The 8,535-nt window shown below is 34.7% G+C and overlaps 1 protein-coding gene across 1 annotated transcript; it reads right to left on the bottom strand.

Moving 5' to 3' along the window:
• Positions 1-4,742: 4,742 nt before the first annotated feature.
• On the bottom strand, positions 4,743-6,690 carry LOC104906220 (zinc-finger homeodomain protein 9). The gene has a single exon (XM_010694948.4). It carries the CDS (start codon positions 6,244-6,246, stop codon positions 5,071-5,073), a length of 1,176 nt encoding a protein of 391 aa, XP_010693250.2. The 5' UTR covers positions 6,247-6,690; the 3' UTR covers positions 4,743-5,070.
• Between the last annotated feature and the right edge of the window lie 1,845 nt (positions 6,691-8,535).

The raw sequence follows: 8,535 nt of genomic DNA, 5'->3' as shown, positions 1-8,535 counted from the left end.
TGATGCGGTTTTGGTCCGTATCAGATGAACCCGCAACAGATTAAGAAAATGGACTGCATCAGGTTCTCACTATCTTATGTGGTTTTGCAAGACCGCATCAGATTTTGGGTCAAGGAATTTTTTTAAAAAAAAGTCTACTTCGCACTGTAGGTCTGTAGCAACAAAGCATGAAGACAACCCAAATAACACAACCCAAACAACAGCAGGTCTAAGTAACGAAACTTAAAAAAATCAGTTCTAATGACAAACATTATAGAAACTAAAAATGAATTCAATTACACAAAAATTATACAAACTAAAAATGTATTTAATTATATAAATATTATACAAACTAAAAAATTCAAATGAATATAACCAAATAAAAACCGAAAACTTATACAAAGATATAACCAAAAAATCGCACAAAAATATGGAAATTAAGAAATAAACATAAACTAAAACCCATTTCTAGAAAAAAAAACTTAATATAACAATGAAAATGAAAATTCATAAATGAAATTATAAACTTAAAAATATAAACCAAGATCTGAAAAAAGACGAAACACGAAGAGGAATGAGATGAGTGACGGACGCGACGGACTTGATGAAAGCGACGAGCAACAGACTTGATGAAAACGACGAGCGACGACCGACGGAGAGAGAAGAGTGCTGGAGAGAGACAAATTTTTATTGACGAACATTTGATGAGTGATGAGAGGAGAGACGGGATCTAGGTTGATGAAAATGATGAATTTTTTATGGGAGATGATGAAAATGACAATTTTTTGGTGAGAGGAGAAGGCGTCGTTTAGGTGGTAGTTTTAGAGTTTGTGAGAGAGATGGAGAGGGAGAGGCCGCCATTTTGGTGGTTTTTTTAGGTTTAGAGGGTTATGAGAGGGAGAGGGTTATGAGAAAGATGGAGGGTTATCCTGTTATGAGAGAGTTATGCAGAGACTAGGCTGGGAGTCATGAGGCCACGAAAAATGGGCCACGCATGCCAAGAACATGGGCTACGCTAGATTTTTAAAAAGTAGGAAAATATGATGCGGTCCACCAACCGCATCAGATTTTGTAATTTGATGCGGTCCACTGTGGACCGCATCAGATTGTCCTCCCAACTTTCCCTCCTATTTTTGATGTTGATTTTCGGATGCGATTTTACTAAAACCGCATCTGTTAATTACGAAAAAGTGACATATAAGGTTTTTTTCACTAGTGAATTTATGAAAGTTTGGAAGTATGTGGTAAAAGAAAACCGTATAATATATGATCAATGGGCGATTATATAAGATAAAAGTAACTTGTAAACCCGTTTTGAAGCCACTTATGATGTAGGAGCTGTTACATCCAATGAGTTTAGGTAAGGGTCTGGGTTTTTAGGATCTAGTGAATTTGGAATGCATTCACATACACTTAGGTGTATCATGTATATGGTACACCCAAGGCTTCTTTTTAACTCATTTGGAGCTTTCACCATCTGCAATTGTTCCCATTTGTAGTTTTTTAGATAGGCAATGAGCAAGAAAATAGTGTTGGGTGTACCATGTTCATAGTACACCACCCGAGTGTATCATACAATTCATCGTAGATTTGGACCGTTTCAAATATAAGTTTTAGCTAGACCAAGGAGTTTGGATAAGAATATGAAAATAGGAATGACAATTGGGCGTGGCGGGTGAGAAAGATGGTCCCTCCACACCTGTACCTGCATAAAATTTCCGGCCCCATACCCGCCCCATCACCTATTGTGGGGGAAATTTTCAAACCCATCCCCCCTCCCCACCGGATACGTATCTGAACTCATCCTCGCCCACCACTCGCATGGATACCTGCGCCGATACCCGTGTCGTACCCACAACTACATTCCTGATAATCCCAAACATATGCCAGTACTACGGTTGCAAAATAAAATTATTAATAATATAAGTATATAAATTAAGTTTTGATAATAAATGTTCTAAATTGAATTTTAATAATAAATATTCTAATATATAATATGATTTTTTAATATAGAGTAGGATATGAGATGAATGAGAAGTAGAGCGGACAGAGATGAGAAGGGGCGAGCAGGGATGAGACGGATATAATATAAAATTCATACTCGCTCCACCATCCATTACGGTGTACGATTTTCATCCCCATTTCTGTCCCATCTCCTATTTAATCCACTTCATTATCATCCCAATCTCAAAATTCCAAATCAAGTGAATAAGGAGTATAGATCTACTCCAAACAATTCAAATTTGGGTCAAAGTCTTATGAGACCTCCCAGAGTCCCGACCCGTCCTTATCCCCGGGTCCAATAAATTTACTACGCACAATTTAAGTTGCTCATAAGTAATTAATTTACTTTCTAATCTGTCTTTACTTCAATTTTAATTAATCTGTTCTCATAACTTACTTGTGTCTCCTTACCTTAAAATAAGAAAACAGATAATATAACAATATGTTGTTGATAAGATAAAGTGTCAAACAATCCATTTGGTACCATCGTGAGCATTTACTTTGCTTTATACGTCCACCCCAAATATTATATTGAAATTGTTCACGCAAGTACATCAGCCACTTCCCTTAAAAGGAAAGCTTAATTAAAATAATAGGCCAGATTATCTTTTTCGTGATCACAAAAAGCAACTTAGATAAAGATAAAGTAATATAATAATCTTTAGTTTTAGATTGGAATTTGGTTCTTTTACACTGGACCTTAGCAAGTACTCTAATCAAATTCTTTTACTAGTATTATATTTAAATTTTTTTTTAAAGGTAAGAAGAAAGTTTTTAGGTAGTCCGGGAGTACCTAAAATATCATTTATAAGGATGTGATTAAGCGAGGAATGTAAAAAATCTATAATGGAGTAATCACCAATAATTAAGTGACCAACATTGACGATCCAATTAGCAGCTTTATTTGCTTCTCTGTAGATATGACGCAGCTTCTCGCTGTCAAAGAGGAGTAGCATAAGTTTGATGTCTTGAATAATGTTTGAAATCTGCCAAGTTGGATTCCAAATGCCTTGAACAGTGTTAGTTGATGATTAGTAGATGACAATCTCTATATTCTTGTATCTAGATTGTAGAACTAGTTGAAGTCCCTTTTGGAAGGCAATAGCCTCGACCACCATGATTTGCGTATCGCCGAGGTGGTAAGCTTTGAGTACTATATTTAAATAACTAATGGCTCCACTACATGGAAATAAAGTACACCGCCTCTCGTATAATCGGTCACAAAATTTGTTATAATCATCTCTTGTAACTTTAAATAGAATAATTTCAAGAGAAATAATTAAATATATAAATTGAAATAAGTTTTCAATTGTCAAAAAACATTTTCGTAATTATTTATTACTCTTATTCAAGAACATCATTTAGTTTAATTTAATTTGATTATGTTATAGGGAGTATTTTGTTTTACAAATGGTACTACTTATAGAGCGTGTTTTGTTTAAATTAATGCAGTTCACATAAGTTCAATGAATTTGGGTGAAAAAAAATAAATTAAATAGACCCTTGGTTTAAGGTTTACTGATTGTTAATTTATCTAAGCTTTTGTAAAAAAACAAGAATTCAGGTCAATGATATATAGCTTTCCCTATACTACTATTATCTAGTGATAGGAATTCAAAAAAAAATTAAGAGAAATCCTAGAATTTTTTTTTCTTATCAAATAATAAGAAAACGCAAAAGTGATACAATTTTATTTCTTAATGGGTTATTTACTTAATAAATACATTAAAATACTTCTCATTATTTACATATAACTTTGACAAATTAGTACTCCTCCCGTCTCATAATATATTGTGTATTTCTATTTTTTACCGTCTTCAAGATAGACCTTTGACATTCAATATCTTCAATTTCTTATTAATAAAAAACTAATGTTATAAAACTACATATATAATCAAATCTAACAAGATCCTACATAAGTATGTTTTTTTCTATATAATGATGAAAATATTTGATCAAAATTTCAAAGTTTAACCTACTTAAAATTTTAAAAAAATACTATATTATGGAACAAGGTTTGGTTTCAAACAAAATCATCAAATGGGACCCCGAGAAAGTGCAACCAATAAATAAACGCTTCACTGCTACATGCTTTCAAGTTTCAACAATTAAAACACATCACATGATTAATTATTTAAAGAGATCATAATTCGTACTGTTCAATAGCATTTACAAAAGATAGTAATTTTTATTTTTCTATATATTTCGTGTGCTACCGTATAATTATAAAAGAAAAAAGCGTCAATTTATATGCCTAACAATTCTAAACACTGCCCAAATTAGCATATAAGATACCCAACATGGTTCAACAATCTTTATCCAAATATTCATCATCTCAAAAAGCAACATACCTATAATTAGGCGGTGCTTACAGAATTTGGATTAGGACAAAATAATGGGATAAGTAAGAGTATCCTGATTTAAATAAGCAAAAAGAAACCAATTTTAAAATGAAACTAACTCAGTCTCAAAATCCACCTTAATCTTTGTTTAATACACACTTTCTGCTTCCTTCAACCAGACACACCATCATTCTCTCTCCTCTCTCACTGCTTTGTTACCAACAATAATCTGAACAGCAAATCTAATTCATTTTTTAAAATTTAAATAATCAACTAAGCGCAATAATACAGACAAAATTCAATCGCAATCTAATCAGATAATACGCAATAATATAGACGAAATTCAATCGCAACTAATCAGATAATATTACTATCCTATCGGACTATAAAAGCTAGATGGCATCCACTACAAATCTAATCAAAAATTAAATCACATAAACATCTCCTTAATCAATGACTTGAGTAATGATACAGGAGACCAATAAAACTTACTATATTTGGCAAATTAAAAACTCAAATTTCCCTCTTAATTAAACTGATCAACAACAAATGTTATCCATCCCATAATCACCATTAATTAACAAAAAAAAAAAGCCTACAAAAATCAAAAGAAAAAAAAATCTAAAAAAAGGTAGGAGGGGGAATTGGGGAAATCAAATCTTGTCTGTCACTCTTGTTCCTGAATGATCTAAACTAAGAACTAAAGAAAAGATTTTTATTAAACAAAAGAGTGATTAATTAAGATTTAAGATGAAGAAGAAGAACCATTAGTAGGAGCATTACTTTCATTACTTCTCTTCCCATTATACTGTTGATGATGATGATGATGGATGTGATGATCATGATGATGAGTAGAATTGTTGATACTACTACTATTGCTATTCCCATTTCCATTCAAATTAGCAAGCTCATCATCTTCATCTGTACCAGTGGGATTATTATTATTATGATCACCCACTTCGCTAGGATTGGTATTACCACAATTAAGACCAACATCAGTAGATGTAATAGTAGTGTTAGATCTTATCTTCCCAAAAGTGTTTTTGTTATTATGCATCCAAACTTTGAAAACACCCCTTTCAACACCAATCTCATTGCAGAAACCATTTACCATATCTTCATTAGTCTTCTGCATTTTCCACCCAACTTTCTCAGCAAAGTCATGCATTTTGTCCTTCTGTTCCTGTGTAAATTTTGTCCGAAATCGCTTCCTGCTAGAAGGCTGAGAATTGGAATGATGTATAAGATGTTGGGTGTTTTGCTGCAGCGGGTGCTGGTGGTGGTGGAGGGCGTGGGGTCCGTTGTTGTTTACTTCGGCCCCATTACCGCCAACACCACCAGTGGATAAAGCAAGTAGCATGTGGGGCGCGGAGCCAGGGTAGTAAGTAGACGAGATCGGAGGTGGAGACTGTGACCCTGGACTCCGCGCCCCACGAGATGCCATCGCCGGCGGTGCAGTCTGTGGTGGTGGCAACGGATGATGCCTATGATGCGGGTGGTACTCGATCACAGCATGCGCTAAAGCTCCCGTGTTCGTTGATGAATCCTCCGGCTCATGCCTGTGGAAGTTACGATGGCATCCACACGCTGCGCACTTAAGCGAAGTTGGGTCTGAAGCGGTCGCAGTCGGTGCCGGCATGAACTCACCGCATCCATCTAGCGCGTGCCCACCTAAACTTGCGGCGTGGTTCTTCCGACACTCTTTGTACACCACTTGAGCTGGCGCGTGGCGCTTTAAAACGCCGTTGCTGAACGTAAATGGCTTCGTAGACTGGATCCGAGGCGGTGGCGTCTCGCTTTCAGCTTCTGGGCTTTTTGTAGGCGTTACTATACTCAAACCACCAACACCAGCTACAGGACCCGTTGATGTTGTTGTTGTTGCTGCTGCTGCCGCCGCTGCTCTCGCGTTTAAATTATCCATTTTTATTTGTGTTCATACATCTATAACTGACTGATATTTTCTTTGGTTTGGACTGGAAGATTGCTTTAATATCAAGGAATTTGGTTTCTTCAAGGTGGAAAAACAATTATTAGATCAAAGAGTACTAGGGTTGGTGGTTACTTTTTAGTATTTTAATCCATGAACAAAATTTTGGAGAATTTGAAGGAAAGATGTGTTTTAGCTTGCACTTATGATTTTTATTTATTTTGGTGTATAATTTTCTTTGATGTAATGATTAAGAAGATGATGATGATGGGGAGGTAAGTAGAAAGAGAGGAGAGTGATGTAGTGAAGAGTATGAGTATGCTGATAATAAAATCCTTTGGTTTATGTCTATCTATGTGGTCGTCCTTCCTAACCACATGTTTTGGTTTTTTTTTTAACCCTGGTTTTCTAAATCTTAGGTTAACTATCATCACTGATGACTACTTTCCTTTAACTTGGGTTAAGAGTTATTACACAAACTTTTGTCTCCTCCATTAAATGTGTAAGTTGTGTGTCATTGAGATAAAACTTCTTTTTTATTTTTTTGTGTTGACTCGGTCGAGTTAAGGACAATTATGGGGTTTGACTCGGTCGAGTTGTGAGTTGAGTTGGGGGAGTTATGCAATGCAAAGGGGGTATTGCTTATTTGCTTTTGTCAGTTTTATTTGCTTTTTGAAGAGGTAAAAACAGAGAACGGCAGGAGGGATTGCCAGACTGAGAAATTTACTGTTTCGCATCTTAATTTGTCAATGTTGCAGAAGGACCACACCCACTACACTTTTTAACAGTTCTCTATTCTCTAAATGTTAAAACAAACAAAATGACTTCACTACCTTGTTTTTAAATAAAATCAAACTTATTTGTGTTTTTTCTGCGTAACAAGTCAAGCGATTTTCATGTGTTATTTTTTGAAGAAGAAAAATCACCACCACCACCAAAGCCTTAATTCCATAAAAATTTTGTGTTAGCTAGCTTGAAATTTGAATTATCATGAAATTTTTTTTTATAATAGATAAAAACAATAAAAGTGTAAGAATAAGAGTTTAAATGAAGAAAATGAGAGAGTTAGACTCTGTTTTTTTGGAATGAGAGAAACGGAAATGAATAAAAACTGTGAGAGCAAACTAATCAAACTGAAATTAACCGAACTGAATTGAACTGGATTCAAAATAAGTCTAAAAGAACAGGGTCTTAAAGTGAGAAAATTAAAATAAGAGAAACCATAAGGAACCAAAAATATCGATTGAGGAAGTAAGAGAAAACGAAAATATGGAAATATAAAAACAAATTTTGAGAAAATTATGTTCCCTCCTTTTCTTTTTGTTTTTCCTATTTGAAATACGTGGGATAATAAAGAAGCATCACATGTCAAATTATCCTCCACTTTACCCTATCCAATGCCATATTTTCCTCAATCTCAAGTAAACTCATATCACTAGCTATTATCCAAGTTTGCTTAGGTCTGTCCCTATCCGCTTATCCTCTCATCGCTTTGACATTATTAAAACCTTGGAAATAGTGTTAAGCTCAAGAAGAAATATATTAAGGTATTCCTTTTTGATTGAAAAAAGAAAAGGGGAAATTCACTACAAAAAAAAGTCCATTTAGAGACGGACAAAATCCGTCCCTAAATAGGTCAAATCCGTCGCTATATGGGCTTAGAGACGGATTTAGAGACGGATATTGTCCCTCTCTAAAACCTTTGTCGCTAATTCGAGTTAGAGACGGATTTTAAAAATCCGTCTCTAAAGTTTAGAGACAGATTTTGGAAATCCGTCTCTAAGCTTAGAGACGGATTTAGGAAATCTGTTTCTAAGCTTAGAGACGGATTTGCAAAATCCGTCTCTAGTTTAGAGACGGATTTTGGAAATCCGTCTCTAAATTCGCTGAAAATATAAAAAATATATAAACGTGGATTTTGGAAATCCGTCTCTAAGTTTGGAGACGGATTTTGGAAATCCGTCTCTAAATTCGCTGAAAATATAAAAAATATATAAACGAAATTAACAACACGATAGTTCCTAATATTATCATGATTATATTTAATCGCCTATTATTACCTACCTAGTTCAAGTTGATCTCATTACCATTTAGGAATATCCCTTAAGTAAACCCGGTTCAGCTCTACAAGGGAAAGGATAAGAAGACTCCACAGTCGCAAGAATCGCTGTTCGTAGGAATCGAACTTGTAACCTCAAAGAAACGAGAAGAAGCTCCAACCAACTACACCAAATACAACTTGTATACTTCTCTACATAATATTGGTAATATGTAGAAGAAATA

Source organism: Beta vulgaris, chromosome 2 (genome assembly GCF_026745355.1).
Source record: "Beta vulgaris subsp. vulgaris cultivar EL10 chromosome 2, EL10.2, whole genome shotgun sequence".
Classification (NCBI taxonomy): Eukaryota; Viridiplantae; Streptophyta; class Magnoliopsida; order Caryophyllales; family Amaranthaceae; genus Beta; species Beta vulgaris.
Note: the sequence above shows the minus strand (reverse complement) of the source record. Positions and strands in the feature narration are given on the sequence as shown.

Bases quoted from the DNA above. Each gene is read 5' to 3' on its own strand.
- LOC104906220 (XM_010694948.4), bottom strand. From the start codon at position 6,246: ATGGATAATTTAAACGCGAGAGCAGCGGCGGCAGCAGCAGCAACAACA.